Source organism: Myotis yumanensis, unplaced genomic scaffold (genome assembly GCF_028538775.1).
Source record: "Myotis yumanensis isolate MYYU_CA2020_CCGP unplaced genomic scaffold, mMyoYum1.0.hap1 SCAF_4, whole genome shotgun sequence".
Lineage (NCBI taxonomy): Eukaryota > Metazoa > Chordata > Mammalia > Chiroptera > Vespertilionidae > Myotis > Myotis yumanensis.
In genome coordinates this window covers 64,747,832-64,772,841 of record NW_027223755.1, presented here as the reverse complement: position 1 = coordinate 64,772,841, position 25,010 = coordinate 64,747,832, and the positions used below count along the sequence as shown (strand labels likewise).

General features: G+C 40.0%; 1 protein-coding gene across 1 annotated transcript; it reads left to right on the top strand.

Moving 5' to 3' along the window:
* Positions 1-928: 928 nt before the first annotated feature.
* On the top strand, positions 929-19,885 carry STARD4 (StAR related lipid transfer domain containing 4). The gene is made up of 6 exons (XM_070412439.1): positions 929-1,026; positions 10,473-10,591; positions 11,522-11,571; positions 15,693-15,819; positions 16,904-17,018; positions 18,191-19,885. The coding sequence occupies exons 2-6, from the start codon at positions 10,487-10,489 to the stop codon at positions 18,409-18,411; spliced, it is 618 nt and encodes a 205-aa protein (XP_070268540.1). The 5' UTR covers positions 929-1,026; positions 10,473-10,486; the 3' UTR covers positions 18,412-19,885.
* The last annotated feature ends 5,125 nt before the right edge of the window (positions 19,886-25,010 follow it).

The window sequence follows — 25,010 nt, the reverse complement described above, 5'->3', positions numbered from 1 at the left end:
AGAATTCTTGGGGTCATACCTCAGCTCTGCCATCAAATCTGTAACTCAGGGAATATGTCCTTTCTTGGGGCTTTACATTATCTGTCTGTAATTGATATATATATATATATATATGGGACCATTTGGGCCACTATGATCATTTCAAATTTCTTTCTGGGTAAGATTCTACATATTAAAAGTAAACTTGCTTAAAAATAAATAAATAAAATGACTTGAAATTTTTTTTAAAAAATGTTACCTTCAAAGAGATGAAAACCAGAACACTTTATGAGGCTGCTAAAGCCACCTGCCACACCTCTTCTCTAATTTCAAGGTTGTTTGTCCTCTAAATTCACTTATCTGAGAACACAGATTCGCCCTGTGGCAATGACTTTGTTTATATGCGTCCTCAACTCTAAGGCCGGAGAAGTGGGGGCAGAGGGGCGCGTCACCCTCAGCCCAGGCGCCTGCTGTACTTTGCCTTCGGTCCTGGGGGGTAGTGCAGCTGTGTGACACGACATCTGAATAGTCGAGGAGATCAAGCCAGCCTAACCCCTTACTGTCACCATGCACTCCCTGTGTGTGTGTGTGTGTTTCTCCCAGCGGGAATCGGCCGTGGGACACCCAGCCCGAGACAAACGCCGAGGAAACTTCGGAACCAAGGAACCCTGGCCGGTTCCCGCCACCTCCCACCCACGCGGAATCATTCCATCTCCCGGGGACCAATCAGCACTCCGCACGCTGCCACGCCAGCCAATCCAAGCAAACACACGTTGCTCGGGCCAACTTCAGCGACTAGCCCTCGGGGCACCGGGTTCGAGCCGCGGGCGTGGCTAGACGTTCGGCCCGCCTTCCCCTGTGCAGCTTGGTGCCTTCTCATTGGCTGAGACCTGCACTGGCTTGACGCCCATTGGCTGCCGTCGCCCGCTGCCCCGATGGGCGGGGAAGCTTGGGGAGCTGAAAGCGTCCGTGTTTCCGAGAGCGGTGAGTCGGTTCCTGGCCTGGCGCTTCCCGGCTGCGTGGCCCTCGCTCCTCGCTTCTGCTCAGGTAGCCTTGGGTGGGGGCGCGGGGTCGCGGGGGCGCGGGGGCCCCGAGGCGGCTCCGAGGGAGGCAGGGAGGGCGACCGGAGGGCGTCCTGGGCGCCCAGCCCGGTGCCTTTTCCTGGAGCTTTTGCGTGGAGTGGGGTGGGGGGAGGCGGCCGTGGAGGGCGGAGATGGCGCACCTTGGCCTCCCGGAGGGTGTAGCGCTCACAGGTGAGAACACTGAGTCCCAGGGAGGAGCGAGGGCGATCCAGAAGTAACCCGGGGCTTGCCCCCCGTCTGTCCACACTGCTCGCCGGCTTCAGGGTTTGGGCACCGACGAGGCCTCCGTTTCTTCATTTGTTCAGTGGGGAAGGGGCGGTAGTAACCTCCCTTCTCGGGCCGCGGTGAAGAGTCCCGAGGTCACGTTCTGTGCGGGGCACCGTGCTGCCTGGTTTTTGGTAGAAGGACAGACAGCCCAGGATCCATCCTCTCACAATAAGCATTGACTAAGATGATGAGGATAAAAGACCGCTTTTTCCAGTGCATCCTGGAGGTGTCTTCCAAGTTCGGTGCGAAGTGGATAAGCTCATGGAGCTCCTCAATGAATTCGCCTTATTACTGTTACCCTTAATTCACCATTAGGAAGGATCACCTGAGCCCTAGCTGGTTTGGCCCGGTGGCTAGAGTGTCGGTCTCTGGTTCTGCTCTGGTCAACGGCACATGCCCGGGTTGGTGGCTCCATCCCCAGTGGGGGGCGTGCAGGAGGCAGCCGATCCATGATTCTCTCTCATCATTGAGGTTTCTCTCTCTCTCTCTTCCTCTCTGAAATCAATAAAAAGATATTTAAAGAAAAAGGATCACCTGAGCTATTTTGGGTTCAGAAACCAGAACAAAATATGACAAAATCAATATGATGTCATATATATATATATGTATATATATATATATGTATATATACACATACACACTTAAAAATGATTCTTTATTGTTGAAAGTATGACACATGTCCTCCTTTTCCCCCATTGACCCCCCTCCAACCTGCCCCCGCCCCAGGCCCTCACCACCCCAGTGTCTGTGGCTATGGGCCATGCATATATGCATACAGGGTTCTTGGTTGATTACTTCCCACCCACCCTCCCCTGCCTTCCCTCAGATTCTGCACTCTGTCCCATGCTTCCATGTCTCTGGATCCACTAAGTTCATCAGTTTGTCACTTAGGTTCCACATATGAGTGAGATCATGTGATACTTGTCTCTCTCTGACTGACTTATTTCCCTTAGCATGGTACTCTCCAGGTCCCTCCATGCTGTCTCAATGGATAAGAGATTCTTTTTTACTAGTGCATAGTCATATTTTTAATCTAAAGTCTCTTCTAGTCAGTGATTAGCTTTCAGCGTTTTACGGAATAGATCTTTAGCCTCTGAAGGCAGAAGCCCTGGGTTGGAATTCTGGCTCCATCGCTTACTAGCTCTCTGGTCTTGGTCAAGTGACCTGATTTCCCTATTGCTCTCTGTTCCCTTTCTGTAAATTAGGAATAATTATAGGGTTGGCTCTTAAGGTTCTTCATGAAGAGTAAATGAAAAAATACGATTTAAAGTGGCCCAAAAGTTGATCACACAGTAAATGATTTTAAAATGTTAGCTTTATTATTTTAAATAAAGGATTAGAGCAGTAGGAGCTTGAACATAAACTTAAAGTTGTGATATTAGAATTATTGCCTTAAGTGTTGTAAAAAGTCCCAACATTGTTGTAAAGCTTGTGCTAAAATCAGTCAAAGTGAGCACTAAAACAGGAACATTAGTCACATTGCAGAATAGGCTTTCCTGTTGCAAATGCTACAGCCAACTCTCAAAAATGAGAAACTCCATAGTTGACTGAGTTAGAAAAGCTAAATTGCCAATTCAAGATTGATTGGAAATCATGCATGTGCTGAAATTTTTATGTTAGGTAAATACAATTTAATTTACAAGGTGTTGGTTTGCACCACATCTTAGGGGAAAATCTATGGTATGTTAATTTGAAGCTATTCACATAAATAAAACTCATATCTATTGGTTAATGGAAGGTCGGTTTCTATATGAGCTTCTTTAAAAAATGAATTGTGACTTAATTTTACTATATAAATAGAAACAGATTTTTATGGCATTCACTTTTTATTAGGGTTTTATTATGTTATATAAAATACAACCTGTGGCCCTAGCTGGTTTGGCTCACTGGATAGGGCGTTGGCCTGGAGACTGGGGGGTCCCGGGTTCGATTCCGGTCGGGGGCATGTGCCTTGATTGCGAGCACATCCCCAGTGGGGAGTGTGCAGGAGGCGGCTGATCGGTGTTTCTCTCTCATCGATGTTTCTAGCTCTCTGTCCCTCTCCCTTCCTCTCTGTAGAAAATCAGTGAAGTATGTTTAAAAAAAAACAAAAAAAAATAAAACCTGTGGCCATTTCTCTGGACATACATTTGACAAAAATTGGGGTTGTATTTTATCAATGACTATGGTGCTTATAGAAAAATTTTAACTGGGGAAAGCTGCCCACTCTGATGACACCCACTATCTATACCAGTGATCACTTCAAAAATATGGACATAGAAAACATGAACAAAAAGGTTAAAGTAAGTAAAACATGAAAATAGACATTACCCAGCACTGTGTAATAAAACTGTCAAGAGCATATAATCTTATATATGGAGCTCTTAGATTCTGATAAAGTTAACTGGTACCTGTTCTCTCTGAAATGTAAGTGGTAGAGTTGGAGAGTTTCTTGATAAAAGGTCAAGAAAGGGAATAAAAGAATTAATAAGAGGGAGTTCAAAATGGTATTTAAAACATTTCCTGACATTCTCCACAGGTGGAGATTGCAGGAGGGCATATGGTATGCTTTCCATTAAATTAGCATGGATACCCTGTTATATTAGGACCGTGGTCAGCAAACTGCAGCTTGTGAGCCACATGCGGCTCTTTGGCCCCTTGAGTGTGGCTCTTCCTAAGCCTTAGGAGTACCCTAATTAAGTTAATAACAATGTATCTACCTATATAGTTTAAGTTTAAAAAATTTGGCTCTCAAAAGAAATTTCAATCATTGTACTGTTGATATTTGGCTGTTGACTAATGAGTTTGCTGACCACTGTATTAGGAGAACGACAAGACTTTGGTAACCCCAATACTGCCCCTTTTTGGTCTTGGAATATATTTCTAGAGATCCTCTGTCATGCCTGCCCACCCACGGATGGTTCCAGCGGTTCTCAACCTATGGGTCGCGACCCCTTTGGCGGTCGAACCACCCTTTCACAGGGGTCGCCTAAGACCATCCTGCATATCAGATATTTACATTACGATTCATAACAGTAGCAACATTACAGTTATGAAGTAGCAACAAAAATAATTTTATGGTTGGGTCACAAATACATGAGGAACTGTATTTAAAGGGCCAGAAGGTTGAGAACCACTGGTTTAGACAGTAACCGTTATTCCCTTTTGGACTTAATCTTGGTGAACAAAAATTAATGCAAGAATTAGCTGCCTGGTTAAATAGTTCATTGGCTAAAAGAGAGCTTTCCAACTTTATGTAGTTTGTTCTCTTCCCTTCCTATCTCCTACTCCACTACCCTTACAGTGAGTCATTAATGATCTTTAATGTTTTAGTTTTTATCATTGCAGTTAAAAAAAAAGTTTACTTGAAGGGTGGAATAAATCAATTTTGAAAGCAAAAACTAGATTATATTCATCTCTGTCATTCTAAGACCTGGTATACACTAGATGCTTGGTAAATAAAATAGTAGGCCTCTTTGAGAAATTGTTGTTTCATTACATTAATGGACGTTTTATTCATTCAAAAGCTCAAGGATGATTAGTATAAATGGACTGCCTTAGATATCTTGAGGTTTTCCATAAGTCAGGCTAGTAGCTCACCATTTTTGTTTTTGTTTTATTCACTGTGTCCCTACAGCATGCTAGACTTCACATTTCTTGCCCCGAAAGATTTACAGTTAAATGGGAGAAGATGATAAGCAAATAATTACATTACAGAGTTGCTATGGGAAAACTTGGGAGGGGGAACTACCTTAATTTTCAGGAGAATCCAGGAAAGAAGAGTAGAAATTATGTAGTGAAGCTTGGCCAGTGCATCAAGGAGCCCATAAGCCATATTAAGGAGTTTGGACTTCATACTGATCAGCAGTAGGAGTGAATGATTACTAAAGATTCTCATCTTTATAGGTAGTTTTTATTGCTTACATTTTGTGTGCTGGATTTGCACAGAGATAACGTTGTTTACAATAATAGCTTTTCATTTCATCTTTGATTTCTATCACATATTTTTTAAAAATTATCTGCCAACCACAGGAACCTGCCAGGTGACTTTGGGTTTAAATAACATTGTTTTAATTATAATGATCCTTGTAATAGATAAATGAAATTTCTTTTGCAAGTCTTCTCTAAGAACTTATGCTTGTTTATAACATAAACGATCTTGAATGAGATCATTGTAGTAGCTATCAAGTTGGCAGTCTCTTGAGTGGAAATGGGATATATTCCTGACTGGCAGACTTTTTGAATGAGCTCATTCACTTTTAGTCTGCGGGTAGGACCTGTACTTGTTATATATTTGGCACCACTTACATAGATCCTAAATTTTCTATTTTTGAATTTTCTCTATATACCTTCCCATGTTTCTGTGATATGCCACCCCAAAATATACCACTTGGGATAAGGATTATTTTGAGCTGAAGGCAATTAATCAGCAGCAAATGAAAAAAGAACTCTTTTTCCTCCCACTATCTGCCTAAAAGTAGGACAAACATTTCCCTTTGTGAGGGTTTTCTCTGTCCCCTCTCCTACATCAGGAGGAGGACAGCTCATCACTGGAGACAGAAAGTTGGCATCGAGATGGTCTGCACAAACTTTACTAAAATAACCCTATCTTCTATTGTTTTCTTCCATATAATTACTTCCCATAATTTATCACCCCTAGAAGCCCAATCCCTTTTCCTCATCTTGTCACTTCTCCAAAATTTAACACCCTTTATTAAAATGCTGTATAAGCCCAGGTCTAACTACTACTTTGGGTCTCCACTTTTTTTTTTTTTCTTGCTGTATTGATTAAACTTTGGGGTAAATAAAATATTTTAGTGATTGCCTCATGAGATTGGTTTTTCTAAAGTGTTAGGATTCTTTAAAAAAAACTTATTATTAAATTTTTATTTTTAGTTAGAAATTATTTCAAACTTATAGAAAAGTTGCCGGAATAGTGCAAAGAAGTCTTGCTTATCTTTCTACCAGATTTACTGTTAACCTTTTGCGGTGTTGCTTTCTCTAACCTATAGTTTTTTATTTCAAATCTTGCTACTTGTCCCAATAATGTCCTTCATAACAATTTTCATTCTGGTCCAAGATCCCAAACAGGATCATGCATTGCATTGTTTCATGTTTCTTTCTTTTTTTTATTGTTCACAGTATTACAGATGTTCCTTCATTACCCCCCTCCACCTAGCCCGTGCCCCTCCCCAGTCTTCACTACACTTCTTTTTTATGAAGGCCTCTGAGCCTAAAATTAAAATGTTAACATCAAATAAGATTTGTGTACCTTTTCTCCTGTTAACCTGTCTTTTGTCAGTTTAATTCGCACATTCTGAGACAAAACCTTAAGAGGGTAGAGAAAAAGTTTTTTTCCTCCCCTACTGCTCTATATCATTTTAGTGTTCATCGTTTTTAATGGCTTGTATGCTCTGTGTTGCACTCTTTAAATATTGACTGCAACATTGATTTATTTCTCTCACCTTTAGTTTTTCCATCAATGGTTTTCAGTCCTGGCTGGATAACAGAATGATCAGTAAGGCTTTTTAAAGGACCTGGATTTCTGGAGCCTATCCCAGAACAGACCTACTGAATCACACTGACTAGCAGTGGGCCCTGAAAGCTAACATTTAAAAACAGTGTCAAAACTTGAGGGAGGCAGAAGTTAAAGTGGTAAAAGCAAATCTTATTTAAGAACTATTGCAATGGGAAAAAAGAAACCTCAGTAAAGAACTGCACTTCCTTCTGAATGCAACAAGGATAAGTGGGAGTTTATAGCCAAGGAATAGGGAAGATATCACCGGAGGGAAAATTACTAAGGGGAAACATTAGAGGTAAGAGAGATTCTGGCTAAATTAACTTGATAGGCTTCTTGCTGAAGGCAGGCCAGTGCCGGAAGCCGGTCCATCCTTGCTGCTTGACACAGTCGCTGCAGGAAAGAAACATCTGCACAGCATATGTTTCAATGGACCTGGCATATGTAGCATACTGTTCTTAATATGTTTGCTCTCTTTAGCGCCATGTGTTTTAACCAAGGTCACCTCTCCGAGAAAGGTTGTTTCCCCAGGTGGGGATCTTTCCCTGAGGTTAGGGAGGGGATACAACCCCTTAATTAAGTGTCAGGCGGGTAGTTAAGCTACATAATCTTTACTCCCTGGAATGGAGATAAGAAACGCCCTAACCTTTGTAATAGAAATTGACAGGATTAAAATCGGCTGGTATAAATACGGATGTAACAAGACAATAAACATCAGATCCTCATCAGTTCCTAACCAGAACTCCGACCAGAACTTTGGCTGGAGATCCTGGCTATAGGTCCTAACTAGGCTGCTGATCAACTGAAGGCTGTCTTCGTGTCATTCCTTCTTTGCCGACTCCGCCCACACCTTTGGGGACCCCTGGACCCGCAGGGATTGGACCCCAGCAGGCCAGAGTGGTGGAATGAGGGTGGAATGAGGAATTTTTGAGGGTGGGGAATTTTCACTAAACTGATTTAACAGGATATTTGCTAAAACAATCAAGGGGGTTAAGGATAAGCTCAAGAGCTAGGCCTCGTCAAACATCTGACTCAGAGGAACTAAGGAGGAGAGTCTTTGTCAATAGCAGCAACTACTACAAAATACAACAAAGGTGATTCTAATGCATGCATCTGTAGTTGAGAATTGAAGCCTTATTTCCATAGAGGCTTGATATTTCATTTAAATCTTCTCTTGGCTTGATGGGTCTGTAAATGGGCAGCTTTTCCCCCAAAACCTTTTCTCCATTAGGCTTTTCCTGGAGAGTACCACGGAACCAAAAGGAGACAATGCTGGGGTCCAACCCCAGCGGGTCCAGGGGTCCCCAAAGGTGAGGACGGAGTCGGCGAAGAAGGAATGACATGGAGACAGCGTTCAGTTGATCAGCAGCCTAGCCAGGATCTCTAGCCAAGTTCTGGTTAGGATCTCCAGCCAGGTGCTGTGTCCATGTTCTCTTGCTAGGTTCTCCAGCCAGGTTCTGTCCAGGTTCTCCAGCCAGGTTCAGTCACCAGGTTCTAGTCAGGTTCTCTTGCCATGTTCTGTCTAGGTTCTCCAGCCAAGTTCTGTAGCCAGGTTCTGCCCAGGATCTTTTGCCATGTTCTCTCCCTAGGTTCTCTCTCTAGGTTCTGTGTTCTGTTGACTTATTACATCTGTATTTATACCAGTTGGTTTTAATCCTATCAACTTCTATTCCAAAGGTTAGGGTGTTTCTTATCTCCATTCCAGGGAGTAAAGATTATGTAGCTTAAGTGTGATTGTTCTTAGTTAAAGTGATTAACTACCCGCCTGGCACTTAGTTAAGGGGTTTTATTCCCTCCCTAACTTCAGTGAAAAATCCCTACCTGGGGAAACAACCTTTCTCGGAGAGGTGACCTTGGTTAAAACACATAGCGCTAAGGGGAGCAAACATATTAAGAACAGTATGCTATATACGCCAGGTCCCTTGAAACATATGCTGTGCAGACGTTTCTTCTCTGCAGCGACTGTGTCAAGCAGCAAGGATGGACCGGCTCCCGGCAAGACAACACTAAGACCAAATAATTCTTGTTTTGAAACGAACACACTTAGGTGCCTGATGTGTTCCAGGCAGTGTTCTCATTAGTGGGGATATGGTGGTGAATAAGGCAGACAAGGGCCCCTGCTCTTAGTTGGGGATGTCATGGTCAAAGAGTAGAAAACAGTATACCAATAAGTGAACAATTTAATTTCAGATCATGATAAACACTATGAAGAAAATAAAAGAAGACTATAGTAGTGACTTAATAGAAGACTGTATTAAGGACAGAGGTTCACATTGAAAAATTGTCATTATAGGTTGTTTTTGGTCATGCTCAAATTTGGGATCTAGCAATCCAGGCAGAGAAATAGCAAGTCCAAAGCCCAAAGTCCGTGACAAGCTTGGCCTATTTGAGAAACAGAAAGACAGCTGGTAGGACAAGAACATTGTAGGTAAATGGGATGAAGGGTGTGGATAGGAATCTCATATGGTTTCAAGGTTTTGGACTTTGCACAGCTGGCTCAGTTATCCTTTTGTAGCAAATTCTTAAGATGGGAAGGCTAAGGCAGTTTGAGGGAAGAAAGAGATGCCCATTAGGCATTAAGCTTCTGGATCTGGGAATGGTTGGTGTCTCCCTCTTCCTCTGGCTTTCCACATGTCGGCTGCAGGATAGCCAGATTTTTTTCATGCTTGCTTGTTGCTCAAAGGCTCCCAAAGCTATCATCCTAAAAGAAACCTGCAGAACCGGCATGGACTTTCCTAAGAGAGCCTGGGAGTCCTAGACTCCATCTTTTCATGGGAGGTGTGTCAAAGAATTTGCAGTAGTGTTTTAAAACCATCACATTACAGAATTCCTTATATTAAGTTTGTTATCTTTTAATAATAGTCATAATTTCCTTTTAAAAATAATGGTGAATAGTACCTTGTCTTTGGGATTATTAATGATATAGTACTTTTTCTATTTTATATAGTTAAAATTGTTTCCTTAAAATTATGAACCATTTGTTGACGCTGTACTTACTAGTGGTTCTAAAAGTCTTCATAGGACCTTCTTCCTTACACTGTCAACTAATTGAATCCTGTAACACTTCATCAAATGCAGTGCAATATTAAAAACAGTGGAGCATTTAAAAAATGTGAAATTGTTTGGAGTTGTGTAGCCCTGTCTTTAGAAGAGGTTTTCAGTTCTGGTTCTCATTTGTTTGCTAGAATGAGTCCTAAATCTGTTGGATAGTAAAATTAAAAAATGTTCAGTGGCTAAAATCTAAGGAAGTTTTTAAAGAGCTATGACTTGTGTATTATTTTTGTATTTTGGAAATAGCAATTTTTTTTAAGTGATCTGGAATTTTAGAATTTTATTCCTTTTCATTGAATTCTATTAGGAAGGAAAAATAGGATTGTATTTTAATTTTTATATGAGTTTTTAATAACTTAAAATTATTCTCGTCCCTAACTATGTGTTACTTACTTTAGAAATATTTAGGAAAAACATCTATATGCCCAGGTCTTACTTTCAGATATTCTGACTAGTTGACTTGGGGTAGGATCCAGGTATAGGTCTTTTTTATAGCTCCCCAGGAGATATTCTATTATGAAGCCACACTTGAAACCCCCTGCCCTACTGCATCAAATTGTGGTGTTTGCTGATGCTGATTTTGGTCTTTGTAACAGGGAAAAAATAAAAAATGGAAGGCCTGCCCGATGCTGCTGCTTTTGCAACTAAACTTAAAAACACTCTCATCCAGTACCATAGCATTGAAGAAGATAAGTGGCGTGTTGCAAAGAAAACGGTAAATTTGTTTAATTGGGGTGTATCTTCTAACGAATTGGTTAATAGCTTTCAGAATAGTATGGGAAAATGTGGACCATACTGCAAATGGATGTGCAAGATAGATAATTTTCCTGATAAAGGAAAAGTGGGTGGTTTAGCAGGTCATAAAGGAACAAACTTAGTAATCCTGTACCGCTTTCAGTAATTCTTCAGATATTGGACATGAGAATAGACTTGGGCAACAAGAGCCTAAAGAATGGCCTCTTAAGTCAACAAAAAATGTATCATTGTCAATTTAAGGAAGTATAGTAATTGGTAGTTTGGAATAGTTTCAGATATTTCAACAAGCCTGTGAGAGTGGCCAGTTAGTGTTTTTAGCAACATGACTTGCCCAAATTATCATATGGCTGAGTGTTGACAGAGCCAATCCTAGAATCCAGGACTCTTCCAGTTAAGTGCTTTAGCTATGCTGATATTCAGAATTTCTTGGGTAATTACCAGTAAAAAATTGTAGGGATTAATTCAAGGTAGCACTGTCAGAACAGATGTGAATTGTTTAATATTTTAAAAGATATGAGTGAGTTCAGAATGAAATATTTAGCATTCTTAATGTCTTAGTCTAAATGTGTCAGTAGACAAGATTGGAATAAGGAAAATAATAAATGGCCAGTGAGATAGTGCTATCACTGAATCTTTACAGTATTTGGGTCACATTAAACTACTGAAAAATCTTTCTTGGAGGTCTATAATTTAAATAAAATGTGAAGGATTTTAGGATAGAGAAAAAAGTCAAATGTGGATCATTTGATGGTATAAATAACTTTTATGCATCTCTGAATATTTACTTAAGTTTTAATGCAAAGACTGCTTTAGACATATGAAATTGTCAGTTTTATATCCAAGGTTCCACTTATATAGTTATCACCAATTACTATTTTTATTTTTCTAGAGAGATGTCACGATTTGGAGAAAACCTTCAGAAGAATTTAATGGATATCTGTACGTAAATTCTAGCAGTTTTATGTAGCTGTTAAGACATTGCTGAATGTTTTATACATACACACACAGAAACATTAATGATCACTAAATGATCATTGTCAATACAATTAGGCCTCTGCTTCTAAGATTTACATTTTCTGAGAAGCAAGTTACCTTATGAAGTCAAAGCCTATTTCCATAACCCTTCTGTACTGAGTTGATGGTGAGGGGATCATAAATAATGATGTGAAATGACTGATAAGATCTTAATTTCTTAGCATCCTATATAATAAAAGGCTAATACAAATTGAACGAACGGCAGAACAACTGGTCACTATGACGTGCCCTGACCACTGGGGCAGATGCTCAATGCAAGAGATGTCCCCTGGTAGTCAGTACACTCCCACAGGGGGAGCGCTGCTCAGCCAGAAGCCCAGAAACCTCTTCCGCCTCCACAGGAGCACTGAGGGGAGCGGGCCTAAGCTATCAGTCGGACATCCCCTGAGGGCTCCTGGACTGCGAGAGGACGCAGGCTGGGCTTAGGGACCACCGGAGTGCGCAAATTTTTGTGCACCGGGCCTCTAGTCAGTCAGTCTCTCTGTGTCTCTCTCTCTCTCTCTCTCTCTCTCTCTCTATATATATATACACACACACACACACACACACACACACACACACACACACACACTGAGTGGCCAGATTATTATGACCACCTGATGTTTGTAGGCTAATTAGCTATAATTTCACACTGAAGTTGCTAGAGGGCCAGACCATTATAAATAGGGAAGCAGGTTTACCATGACAGTAGAAGTGATTTTTTTCTGAAGATATGGGTAAACGATGTGATTTAACAGCCTTTGAACGTGGGATATATTTGAACGTGAGTGGCCAGATTATTATGACCACCTTACGTTTGTAGGCAAATTAGCCGTACACTGCATCGTATGGGATATGGAAGCCAAAGGCCTGTTCGAACACCTTTGCTCTCTGCAGTTACCAAGATAAAACGTCTCTAATTCCCACAGTAACACAAGGATTGGACAATTGAGCCTTGGAAAAAAGTCATGTGGTCCGATGAATCACATTTCCAGTTGCATCATTCAGATGGCAGAGTGAGAATTTGGGGGAAACAGCATGAAAGCATGCTTGAGTACAACCCTTCAAGCTGGTGGGGGCAGTGTTATGCTTTGGGGCATGTTTTCCTGGCATGATTTGGGCCCTTTAATTCGTGTGGAACAACGTCTGAATAGCACAACATACCTACGTATCGTTGCTGATCAAGTTCATCCTATCATGTTGATGGTATATCCCAGTGGAGATGGCTTCTTCATACAAGACAACGTGCCATGCCACGGTGCTCGTATTGTGCAGGAGTTGTTTCAAGAACATGAGGGAGACTTTTACCTTGCTTAGATGGCCCCCACAATCACCAGATCTCAATCCAATTGAGCATTTGTGGGACGAAGTTAAAAGAGCCATCAGGCAGCTGGTTCCACAACCATCAAATCTCACAGAACTGGACAGTGCTATTCCTCAGGCATGGTGTCAGATTCCTCGCATCACCTTTCAGCATCTCCTGGAGTCAATGCCAAGAAGAATCACCACAATATAGAAGGCAAAAGGTGGCCCAACGAAGTACTGATGGGGTGGTCATAATAATCTGGCCACTCACATTCAAATATATCCCATGTTCAAAGTCTGTTAAATCGCTTTGTTTACCCATATCTTCAGAAGAAATCACTTCTGTTGTCGTGGTAAACAACCTGCTTCCCTGTTTATAATGGTCTGGCCCTCTAGCAACTTCAGTGCAAAATTATAGCTAATTTGCCTACAAACGTCAGGTGGTCATAATAATCTGGCCACCCAGTGTATATATACCACAATGTGTTTATCTGTTTGCAGATTTCCTACTTATAACTTTACTAGAGGCCTGGTTCACGGATTCGTGCACCGGTGGGGTCTCTCAGCCTGGCCTGCGCCCTCTCACAATCCAGGACCCCTCGGGTGATGTCGGACTGATGGTTTCGGCCTGATCCCTGCAGACCAGGCCGGGGATTGGGCTGAAACTGGCAGTCCAACATCCCCTGAGGGATATAGCAGGGCATGAAACAGCAGGCAGCCAGGGAGGAGCGCTCCTGCTCATCCTGGTCCCGCTGTGCCTGCCGCCAATGGGGCAGGAGAGGCTCATGCTGCTGCAGCTGCGCTAGCCAGTCATGAGCCTGGCTTATGGCTGAGTGGCACTCCTGCTGTGGGAGCGCACTGACCACCAAGGGGCAGTTCTTGCGTTGAGCGTCTGCCCCCTTGGTGGTCAGTGTGCATCATAGAAACTGGTTGACCTATTCGGTCACTATAGGCTTTTATATATATAGACTAGAGGCCTGGTACATGGATTTGTGCACCAGTAGGGTCCCTCGGCCTAGCCTGAGGGAATCAGTGGACCTCCATGCTGTCGCAGCCCAGCCTTACCCGCCAGCTCATCGGGCTCCAGCCCGTCCTTTGTCATTGCTTACTGCCTCAACCACTGTCAGTCTCGCACAGTATGAAGTAGTGTGCGAAGTGGCAGGCGGCTGGGGAGGAGCCTGTGCAGTTCCCGTTCATCCCAGCCCTGCTGCACCTGCCACTGCCGCTGCGGCTAGGTAGGCTTGCTGCCGTTCTGCTGTGGTCTCCACATGCCTGCCCTAGGGCGATACCGGCGCACCCATGACCACGCAGCTGCCACTCATCATCACATCCTCACTCCTCGTGTGGTGCCGGAGAAGTGGTGCGGGCTCACGTCTGGTCATTCTCAATCCCGGTCCCAGTCTGGATGGGGAAGGAGCATGCAGGGGGAGTATCTGCGGGAGGGACTCGCTCCTCCACAGCTGTGCTTGCCAGCCATGAGCCCTGTGTCTGGCGCCCATTGTTGATCAGCTGAGCAGCATTCCCACTGGGAGTGCACTGACCACCTGGGGGCAGCTCCTGCGTTGAGCGTCTGCCCCTTGTGGTCAGTGTGTGTCATAGCTACCAGCCGGTCATCTGGTCGTCCGTTCACTTAAGCTTTTATATATGGGTAGGTTGTTGTCAGTTCTTCCCTGTAAAGTACAGTGCTACAGTAAACTTCTTAGTATGTCTCCTACACATGTGTGATTTTCTTGGGGTATGTACCTGGGTCTAGGGATGTGCTTCATTCAACTTCACTGACCATTGTCAAATTGCTCTCTAAAGAGGTGATAGCAGTTTGAGAGTTCTCATTCCCTTCCACTCAATTCTTAATACTTGTTATTAAGTTTATAATTTCTGCCAATCTGAGGCACATGAGATGGTATCTTACTAGTATTTAGTTGATTATGAGTGAAGTTGAACATCTTTTCTAAATTTGTTGACATTTAAGGTCAATTTTATCATGTCCTTTGCCCATCTTTTCTTTGAACTGTCTGTCTTTTTTTTATTGACTTATAGGAACTAATTATATATCCTGTATAATAATTACACCTCTGTTTATATGTATTGCATATATATTCTTCCAGTCTATAAAAATACGTTTATACTAATAACATATCAGAGTATAACTGAGAAAAGAATAGTATGCAAAATAAATGGCAACATTACAGTGTTCTGCAGACTTTTTGGCAATGGCATAACATGACGGTACTTTACCAGTACTGTGTTTGTGATAACATATAATATAGCCTTCAGACTTCTTATTAGATTGGAGGACAGAGTACATTCTGATAAAATAATTGATAGAACTTAATTTATCAGAAAAGTTGTTGGGATTTACTCCCTTTAATAAATATTCATTGCCCTAGCTGGTTTGCTCAGTGGATAGAGCATTGGCCTGCGGACCAAAGGGTCTCGGGTTCAGTTCCAGTCAAGGGCACATATCTTGGTGGCAAGCTCTTCCCTGCCCCAGGCCCTGGTCAGGGAGCATCCAGGAGGCAACCAATCGATGTATTTCTATCACATCGATGTTTCTCTCTGTCTTTCCCTCTCTCTTTCTCCAAAAGATCCATGGAAAAATATCCTCGGGTGAGGATTAACAATAAAAAATCAACCAATCAATTAATCTTCATTGACGTTTACTTTAATTAGTTCCAAACTACGTAGGAGGGCATGCTGAAATTTTCATTCCAGTAGTATTTGTCTTTTTTTTTTCTTTCCAGTTTCAAAGCCCAAGGTATTATAGATGGTGTTGTTAATGATATAATGGACCATATACGCCCAGGTCCCTGTCGCTTGGATTGGGACAGCTTAATGACTTCATTGGACATTTTGGAGAACTTTGAAGAGGTATTTGTTTAGAAACATTACTTCAGATTGTGTGTGTGTGTGTGTGTGTGTGTGTGAGAGAGAGGGAGAGAGAGAGAGCGCGCGCGTGTGTGTGTGGGGGGTGGGGGGGGGAGTACCCATGTGGGTGTGAGCATGTGTACACACTTGCATTCATTGCTTTGAGAATAAGTAGTCATGGCAGAGGTCTCACAGGGGAATCCTTGCTGCCTTTTAAAAAGCTTGAGTTTTCTCATATTACCTAATGAGTCTTATTTTCTGAAATCTAAGATTTCAGAAGTTTACTTATCTAAGATTTCAGAAGTTCAGAAGAACTGAGTTTATTTTCTGAAATCTAAGATTCTGAAAACACCACTATTATATTCAAGTTTCCAGGTAAATTGTATGTAAGTTTTCTGTTGAAGCCAAAATCAAAGACCAAAGATGTCACTCTAAACAAAGTGGCTTCCTGTCTTTTTCTATTTTTATTAATTTAGTTCTTACCATGTTTGAATTTATTTTTCAATATATTTTTATTGATTTCAGAAAGGAAGAGAGAGGGAGAAAGAAATAGAAACATCAATGATGAGAAAGAATCACTGATCAGTTGCCTCCTGCATGCCCCATACTGGGGATCGAGCCCGCAACCAGGGCATGTGCCTTGACCAGGAATTGAACCATGACCTCCTGGTTCATAGGTTGATTGATGCTCAACCACTGAGCCATGCTAGTTGGGCTGAACGTCTTTATTGAATCATGTGGTGTTTTGGTGAATGTATTTGTGTATTTTATCTTAAACACCTAAGGGTTACACCACCTACTTCCATGTTGAATATCATACAGGATACAAAGTGACTATTGAATTAGAGATTTGGATATGAGGAAATATCTATATTTTTATTATATATCTTCATGTGTATATATATAGCAGCAGTGAGATTTAGAATAGAAATCTAAACCTGTCAGAATCACTGTAAGAATTATTACTACTAATTATAAGACATTTTAGATGAGTATTAGTTTTTTACTAAGGATGAACTGATGATATATGATTCTATGTATGTGTCCTTAGAGTAGGAAGTAACACCTGTTACCTTTTGTCCTTCAGAATTGCTGTGTGATGCGTTACACTACTGCTGGTCAGCTTTGGAATATCATTTCCCCAAGAGAGTTTGTTGATTTCTCCTACACTGTGGACTATAATGGAGGGCTTTTATCTTGTGGTAATGATCTCAAAACCGTATACTGTCTTTCAATTTGTTTTAAATATTTGAGTTTTCTAGGCTGGATTTTTTTTCTATGCAAGATATATCTATAGGCTGGATTTGTTTTCATAATTATTTTATAAACCTAAGCTTTGTAAATACTGAACCCTAGAGATTAAAATAACAATATCAAGAAGGGTTCTGAAATTCAAGTTTTTGTTTCCAGTTACATGCTATCCTCCAGATCAGTGGTCGCCAACCGGTGGTCCACAGACCACTGGTGGTCTGTGAGTTCCGAAAGGTTGGCGGCCGCTGCTCCAGATCACAGCTAACAAACATGGATAACATGACTGCCTCTAAGAAAGAGATCCAGTAAATGAAAAATACCTTCTTAGTCACACACACACACACACACACACACATATACTTGGTATGTGTTAGGGTGTTCTCCTTTTCTGAGTTGTGTACAATTTTACTTTTGAAATTAAAAATAGTGCTATTAGAAGATTCCTGCTTCCTAAGATATATCTATAGGTAAGTTAATATGTTTTCTGTACATACTTGAGTTGCCAGTTGTATTAAACATCTATTTGTTTATTTTTGACCAGCTACTACCAAAGTTGGATACGGACTGCCTGTGGAGAGTGGTGGTACCATAGGTTTTTTTAAAAAAAAAAAATTTATTGATTTTAGAGAGGAAGAGAGATAGAAACATCAATTATGAGAGCGGATCATTGATAGGCTCCTTCCTGCATATCCCCTACTGGAGATCAAGTCTGCAACCCCAGGCTTGTGCCTAGACTGGGAATCGAACCGTGACCTTCTGGTTGATAGGTCGATGCTCTACCACTAAGCCATACTGGCTGGGTCCATAAGTTTGTTATTGGCACCTTGAGGCCTGGATGCTACATCCAAGATTCTTAGTTTCCAAGGAGTTCCCAAGATGACATGATACCATCCATTCTGAAGGGATTAGAGTTTTCTGCATTACCTGTCTTAGCTCCCTGTCAGAAATCTACTTGGTAATTATTCTTTTTCATTCTTCCATGGTCCCTCTTGGGGCTGAATTTATATCTACAGGGATAACAAGACAAACACTGAAACAAGAAATCTAATATTTTAAATATCCAGAGTTTTAGACTTATGTCAGTCACTCCTATTAATAGTGTTATTTTAAAATTGCCTTGTAGGGATCAGCCTTGACTGGAGTGAGAAGAGAGCAGAATTTGTTCGTGGATATAACCATCCCTGCGGTTGGTTTTGTGTTCCACTTAAAGACAATACAAACCAGAGTCTTTTGACAGGCTATATTCAGACGGATCTGCGTGGGATGATTCCTCAGTCTGCAGTAGATACAGCCATGGCAAGCACTTTAATCAACTTCTATGGTGATTTACAAAAAGCCTTATGAAAGGCATAAGACATTTAAACTTGGAGTACTATGACCCTCTGAATCAGCTCCTTCTTTCAGCTCCATGGCCTGTAAAAATCATCACCCTTTTCTCTCATCTGTGTAGCTTGTAGAAAAATTTGAGATATTTTTGTGTTATTTTATTCCTAAATTAAATAGCTGTCTAAGAGAGGGCATTGTAGTTTTCTTAAATAGTTATTTGCACCTTGTTTGGTATGGCAGTCTGTGTGTCTGCGAATGGAGAGCATGACAGAAATCCACCTTGAAGTAGATAACAATTCTTTGACTCAAACTCTTAAGAAAATGAATAGTGCCTCAGTATGAATTTTTTGGCTGCTTTGAATTTGGAGAGAGCACAAGCTTCATGCCGTTAGGTTAAAATAATCTATTTTAGAGCTTTATGAACATTTTGTAAAAGTTCTAATTTTTTTTAAAGTTAAATATTAGTGCTTTAGTTTTGGTATGCTCTATGAGTTTGCCAATATCTTGGACTAAAGAAAATGCTCTTTATATTTTATAAATATGAACTTCATTATCAACTGACTTGCACTGCTTTAAGTATTGAAAAGATCAGAAATAAATGGGAGATATTATAGTAACTATAGCATCAAATCAAAAGCATTTCAATTTTGATACCTAGATAGCATTATTTTGTGAATATCTTTAAAAATATGATTGTTTTTTATGTGCATTTATTTTGGGAGTCTTAAAAACATTTATGCATGAAAGAAACAGTACAAAAACTGCCATCTATGTGATGGGGATACACCATTGATTGAACAGTAGTCTGAGTTTTGTGAAGTGGCTGGTGGTATCCTGTATTTAGCAACAGGGAATCATCTCTCTAGTCTAGAAGGTCAAATTCAATGAATGTTCTGTACATGTTCCAGTTTTAAAAGTATCACTCAACTCATAAAATATTACTACTTCATAAACATTCATAATTGTGATGAAACTTTTGTCTGGAACTATAACAAATGCATTCAGAGAGTCATTTTATAACTAGAATGAATAATAATAATTGGTCCCTTGATTCTATGGCTGCCTTAAAGGAGCATTCTACATGATTTTAATATCCCAAATGACTCTGGCTTTTGAACTGTCCACCTAGTTTACTTCTAAAATAAGAACTTGAGGCATCTCAATGTGTCCAGGCCATTCTTTTTGTGTGTGTGGTTAATACAGGCAAATTTTTGCATGTATCTGTTTGTGTACATGCTCACATCTTGAAATCCATTTCACTGTTCAGTGTGAGTTCTTTCTGCATTATTACCATTTTATTTCCTTTTTGTGTGTGTGGTTAATATGCGGTAAAGTGAACTCTGGAAATTCACGCCAGATAGACTACAAAAAGCACAAGAGCATATGGTGGTTCAGGTGCATGAAGGTTTGATCTGTGTTTTACTTTACTGTGTTTACCTGAGTGTAAAAGCTTAGATCCTCAGACCCATTTTGATAAAGTGAAAAAAGTTGAGCTGGTTTTTGTCTTTATTTTTTTGCTATTAGCAATGATGTTAAAATAAATAAATAAATAAAAGGTTGTAGTACTACATTATCCATGGTGAAAATCTCACAAGTTTTAGATTGAAAATAATTTGTTTCAAGAACTGACAGAAACGATGTGTAAATGATCCTATTTTCTTCACTTGAAATTTATTAATCAATATTTTTTTCTAAATTGGAACTTTACGTTGCTGGATTTTTCTCCCACTTTTTTTCTTCTTGTAATAGGGAAAAAAACATCAGTAGTTTAATTTTTAGTTTCCCACGGAAATTTATTAAATGTTAGTTTTGACTTTATGTATTTTTTTATTTGGTTTTATTAGTGTAGAGTAGGAAGTTTCTTATATTTAAGTATTCTGTCTAAGATGGAGAAATACCAACAGATATTCAGTTATAAGGTACCCAGACTGGGTAAAGGATTTGCAACAATATTGTATGTAAGGGCTGTGATTGCCTGATCTGGGAACCCCTAAACACAAATGAACTGTCCATTCTCAGTTACTCTAATGTTCCCTTTGTCCTATTCCACTGATAACTCTGGTGAGTGATTATATAATCCACTGCTTACTGTGGACCAACTGCAGGTAACCGGATACTCATAGAAAAATTTTCATTGCAATATTGAGTCATAGGGATTGAAAATTTATATTCGAATTACCTAAAATTTATATGCAGTTTCTAAATGGCACTTCAGATCTACTGGGCTCTAGCTGTATACTTAAAAACAAACAGCTTTATTGAATTTACATGCTATACAATTTGCCGGTTGTAGGCATACAGTCCAGTGATTGTTTAGTACATTTACAGTTGTGCAGCCATCATCACAATCATTTTAGAACATGTTCATCTCCCAAAAAGACCCCTTCGCCTGTTTGCAGACTCATAACTAACCAAAGTTTAGCACAGTTGCCAGTATACAGAAGATGATGAAAAAGATTATAGAATAGGATGTTGTTTTGTTTTTAAGAGTAGAGTTGTATTTGAATCTAAGCTCAGGAACCTTGTGTTAATATATTGAAATACGTTATCTCAAGTACCATAATGATAAGAATTTAAGGATGTGGGTTGGGATTAAAGAGTCTGCTGTTTCTATAGCATTGCTGTAGAATAGAAAAATAATGTGAAGCCATATGTCATTTTAAATTTTCTAGCAGCAATATTAAAAAAATAAACAGCTGGGGTTCATTTTAATAATATAGTTCATTTAATTCAATAGATCCCAAATATTATCATTTCAACGTGCAATCAATATTAAAAATCATTAAGCTATTTTATATTCTTCTTTTAAATGAATGCCTTGAAATCTGGTGTGTATTTTACTAATGTGGATTTGCCACATTTAAGTGCTTTATCCACATGAGGCCAGTGGCCTGTACTGAATAGCACAGTTCTATAGTGCATGTACTAATTTGTTATTCTATAATATGAAGTAGAGAATTTCATGGAATTACTCTTAAATACAAAATCTTTTCTGATTACCAGAGCTTTCAGTGTTTACTAAATTGGTACTGCTAAATATTAGAAATAAATCACTTAGTAGTTGTCAATAAAATAAAAATGATAGCCCTCCCAAATTTCCTTTAAAGATAACTTTTCATAGGACAGTTAATGAAAGCATATAATCTGCCTTGTTATTATGTGGTTGATTATTTTCTCTTGCTTATAGCTAGTTTGTATTAGAAACGTGTATACAGGAATACTACTTGGCATAGCACTGTTTTTAGTACATGATACTTATTTTCTTTAAGGAAATTAATTTCGTACTAGAAAAGGTAATTTATCCTAAGTGATACTTTTGCATGAAATATAGTTTTATTGATAACTCTTGATTGGTTTATTCTTGATGTTTGACATAATCAGCAAAAATAATTATGAGAATTTAGTGTTCTGCAGTTATGTATAATAGAAACATCTACAGTATTACAGGGGTTGTAAATGTTAAAAAATCTCTTCATTTCACTGTTCATTGAGATTGGGTATATTTGAAATTGTAGATTTCTATGTCTGAAATCGTCTCCCAGTATAAAAAGCTTTTAGATCTGAGTAATTCCCTTTGTTATAGATAAAAGTTTTACCTGTTTACTCAAGAACACACTAGCATCCTTAAAATACGTTGTTAAAATCCACTGTCTTTTTTATTCAGTAGGTGCTGTATCTATCCCAACCCAGTGGGTAAATGAACAGAGCCCAGGGAAGGTTGGGGAATGGGCCAGACTTCCATTAGAACCTGTATTGTGTAATTAATTACCTATCTGATGTATCTCCCTTGCCTTTTATTTATTTTTTTACTTTTATCCCTTGCCTTTTTCAGCTTCTTGAGGTAGGGGATGGTGGGATCTGAGTATGAAAGAAACATTAAATTAATCCCAGAACACAGGAAATTGGACTTATGATGTCTTCATTATTTTGTTGTTTCCAAAGATTTTTACATGTATAATTAAATAAAAATTCATCTCTTGCAATTCAATAAAAGCTATACTATATATACATTTTATTTTTAAGATATTTTATAATAATTTTATGAGCCAACCTGTAAAACTAGAGCCTTTATAATACTAAAAGCATGTGTTAATATAAATAAAATGTGTATTTTAAAAATCAGAATAAAATTTCTAGACTCATGTAATTTATCATTGATATAATCTGTACAAGTTGCTTTAATCTTAAATATTAACAAATAGTTTCATATATCTTAACTTAAAGGGTGTAATTTAACTTTCTGAATTCTTCCAAAAGGATACATATAAACTGGAAAATAAAGATTAGTAATACTGATGGTAACTCCCACCAGTATCTCATGTAATATTAGATACAATACTTCTGAATCTTGATGTGCCGTTATATAGCCAGGATGCTGATGGATTATTGTGCCTTTATTACAGTAACATATGGATACATGTACTGTAATATTTATTGTTATATGTTTAAATAATTGTGTTAATTTGATTAGGAATTATGGTGATAATTTTATTTGGAGTTTAAAAAAGCTGGAAGAGATTATAAAGAAGTGCTTGATCTGTGCTATAAGAAAGCAGTTATGAATACCATGGATAGTGTGCATTAGAAAATATGACTATTAAATGGTTTAAACAAACAGTTATTTTTCTCATAAAAAAGCTGGATAAAGGTAATTGTTAGTATTTAATTATCAGCCAAGAATTCAGGGCTTCTGACTCAGTTCCTCCTCATTTTTAACTCTCAGTGTTGAGGTGACTGACCAGCCGTGGATATTACATGTGTACTCCAGTCAGGAAGTAGGGGAAGGCATGACACCAGTCATCTGTGTCTTTTATCCAGAAAGCAAAAGCTTTCCCAGAAGCCTCCAGTAGTTTTTCTTTCCAGTAGTCTCGGTAGCATGACTACTAGCTGTAACTGTGGCTGGAAAGGCAAGCATAAAGATTTCCAGCCTTTTGGAGAGATGGCATGACTCTGGATTCCAGCCATAGCATCAGTGGATCAGCTCTGGGAAGTGTGTATAAGTTTCCTTCAGATGTCAATAGGAGAGTGACAGACCCCCAAAATAGAAGTGACAATAGCAAAGTAGTCATTCACTTCTTCATGAAACATTTACACCTTAATTGAGGTAGTGAGGTGATGGAGCATCCTCTGTAGGTTAATGGCTAGTGTCACATGACATCCAACATGAATGATCTATGTTTGTATTACATCATGTTCCTATTCCTCAGGAGCTAAGGGTCCACTATAGATGAAGGCTCCTATAGCCGGGGGTAACTGCAAATGGATGGAAAATGTGAACTGCACGTGTATCCCAGGAGAGGGTACATCCACACTACTTGTGTTATCAACTGCATAGGTGGTTTAGTGGAATGTAGTATTCTTTTTTTTTTTTTAAATTATAAGAGAACATTTTAGGACGTTGTGGAGGTAGTAGAAGTGAGCCAGTTGGGCTGCGTAGGCTCAGGAAACAAATTACGGAGGCAGAAGGGCTCTTGGAGCTTAGAGAGAAAGACAAAGGCGATGCACCTCAGTGGGAAGGGGAAGGGAGAGGTGTTTCCCGAGGGACCACGGGTTTTGTATTCTCACAGAATACTGGAGCAAGTGTAGTGTGCAAGCACCAAAACAGGCTTTTCACTCATTTACATGGTATTCTTTTCCAGGAGCTTTACTTTCCTACTTAGGTTTCGCTTTAGTGACATCCCTGAAGTGGCAGCTGATTTTTTTTGTTGAAATAGTCCAGGGGTTGTGCAAAACGAGGTTGAAATAATATGTTTCATATAGTCAAAATGGACTTGCGGATGGGAGAAGTTTTTGTTTTTCTCAAGCACTTGCCTCAATTAAAATGTCATTTATTAGGCTACATGTGTCTTTTCAACAAAGTGAGGATTTGGTATTCAATGGTAGTAGCAAGCTGCGATTCTGAGGGTAAGTCTGCTGTCATATGGCCTCTCAAATCTTTCTCACAAATGATTGCTAATTGAGTGGCTGAGCTTAAGAAGGACTTTCAGATCTTTACAACTCATGTGGCTAACCACCGGCTTCGTAAGAGTGTGCGGTTTTGTCCCTCTCGTTCTCAGGTCCTGTAAATTCTAAAGTGTCATCGTGAAGTGACCACTGAATAGCACTTGGTCTAAATAATACTAATTGCACATTAGGATTATGTCCTTAGAATAGGTTTCCCCAAACACAAAAGGGGATTTGTGTAGTGTTACTGAGAAAAAAAACCACAATTGAGACTGCATTATTATGCAGCTATCATAAATGGGGAGATTCCGCAAAAATGGTGCTTTAGTGCTAGGTTGATACCAAAACATTCTATATAATTAAAGCCTAGGTGGCATCGTGCGACGTCACAAGATGGCCACTGCGATGTCATCACAAGATGGCCGGCAGGGGAGGGCAGTTGGGGGCAACCAGGCCAGCAGGGGAGGGCAGTTGGGGACGATCAGGCTGGCAGGGGAAGGCAGTTGGGGCGATTGGACCGGCAGGGGAGCCGTTAGGCGTCGATCAGGTTGGCAGAGGAGCAGTTAGGTGGCGATCAGCCTGGCAGGCAGAAGTGCTTAGTGGCAATCAGGTAGGCAGGCGAGAGCTTAGGAGCCAGCAGTCCCGGATTGTGAGAGGGAGGTCTGACTGCCGGT

What these genes read in the sequence shown, in the direction of transcription:
- STARD4 (XM_070412439.1), top strand. Translation starts at nt 10,487, where the DNA reads ATGGAAGGCCTGCCCGATGCTGCTGCTTTTGCAACTAAACTTAAAAAC. An exon ending in GGCGTGTTGCAAAGAAAACG is followed by an intron (nt 10,592 to 11,521) that starts GTAAATTTGTTT and finishes TTATTTTTCTAG; the next exon opens with AGAGATGTCACGATTTGGAG. An exon ending in GAAGAATTTAATGGATATCT is followed by an intron (nt 11,572 to 15,692) that starts GTACGTAAATTC and finishes TTTTCTTTCCAG; the next exon opens with TTTCAAAGCCCAAGGTATTA.